At 59.7% G+C, this 1,326-nt stretch overlaps 2 protein-coding genes across 2 annotated transcripts in view; both read right to left on the bottom strand.

Annotated features, from left to right (window-relative positions):
- LOC106755455 (glycine-rich cell wall structural protein-like) overlaps positions 1–810 on the bottom strand; it is a 2,970-nt gene extending 2,160 nt beyond the window's left edge. Inside the window, exons 1-3 of the mRNA XM_022778312.1 lie at positions 608–810; positions 191–521; positions 83–101 (exon numbers count right to left, since the gene is read on the bottom strand). Coding sequence (XP_022634033.1) covers positions 83–101; positions 191–521; positions 608–810 — 553 coding nt within the window. The remainder of the gene's footprint in view (positions 1–82; positions 102–190; positions 522–607) is intronic.
- A 122-nt stretch (positions 811–932) lies between these two features.
- LOC106755456 (loricrin-like) overlaps positions 933–1,326 on the bottom strand; it is an 8,365-nt gene continuing 7,971 nt past the window's right edge. The window contains exon 4 of the mRNA XM_014637617.1: positions 933–1,311. Within this exon, the coding sequence (XP_014493103.1) occupies positions 933–1,311 (379 nt within the window). The remainder of the gene's footprint in view (positions 1,312–1,326) is intronic.

The following is a 1,326-nucleotide window of genomic DNA, read 5'->3' on the forward strand; positions in this document are numbered from 1 at the left end:
CGACCACCACCGCCACCACCGCAACTACAGACACCACAACCACCACCACCACCACCACCACCATCACCACCAACACCATCACCACCACCACCACCAAAACCACCACCACCACCACCACCTCCACCACAACCACCACCAACATCGTCGCCACGACAACCACCACCACCAACACCACTAACACCACAACCACCACCACCACCACCACCATCACAACCACCGTCGCCACCATCACCACCACCGCAACCACCACCACCACCAACACCACCACCGGTGCAGCCGCCACTACCACCGCCACCACCACCACCACCATAACAACCACAACCATTGCCACAACCACGACCACGACCACGACCACCACCACTACCGCAACCACCGCAACTACAAACACCACAACCACCACCATCACTGTCGCTGCCGCCCTCGCCCCACCACTAGCACCACCACCACCAACACCATCACCACCACCACCACCACCGCCGCCGCAAGCACCAACACAACCACTGGCACCGCCGCCGCCACCACTACCGATACCACCACCACCACCACAACCACCACAACCACCACCACCATCACTATCGTCGCCACCACAGTCGCCACAATAACCAACACCGCTGTCGTCGCTGCCACCACTACCACCACCACCCCCACAATCACCACCACCATTACCGCTGCCGCCACCACCAGCACCACCCCCACCACCACTAAAACCACTATCACCACCACAACCGCCGCCGCCACGATAACTACAACCACTAACACCCCAACGACAACGACAACCACCACGGCCACCCCCACCATCACCACCACCATCGCAACAATCACTGCCACCTCCTCCACCACCACCACAACTACCACCACCACCACAACCACCACCACCACCGTCGTCGCCACTGCCGCTGTCGCCACCACCACCTAAACCACCACCATCATAACTAACTACAACGACTCCAACCACCACAACCACCACCGCCGCCACCACAAACACCACAACCATCATCATCGTTGCCGCAATCGCCGCCCCCACCACCACTACCACCATAACAACCACCACCATCACCACCACCATAACAACCACCACCATTGCCGATGCTGCCACCACCAGCACCACACCCACCACCACTAAAACCACCATCACCACCATCACCACCACCTCCACCACCACAACAACCAAAACCGCCTCCGCCACGATAACCACCAGCATCACCACCACCACTAACACCCCAACGACAACCGCAACTACCACGACCACCAGAACTACCACCACCACCACTAACACCCCAACGACAACCGCAACTACCACGACCACCAGAACTACCACCACCACCA

The sequence above is a fragment of the Vigna radiata genome, unplaced genomic scaffold, assembly GCF_000741045.1.
Source record: "Vigna radiata var. radiata cultivar VC1973A unplaced genomic scaffold, Vradiata_ver6 scaffold_411, whole genome shotgun sequence".
Classification (NCBI taxonomy): domain Eukaryota; kingdom Viridiplantae; phylum Streptophyta; class Magnoliopsida; order Fabales; family Fabaceae; genus Vigna; species Vigna radiata.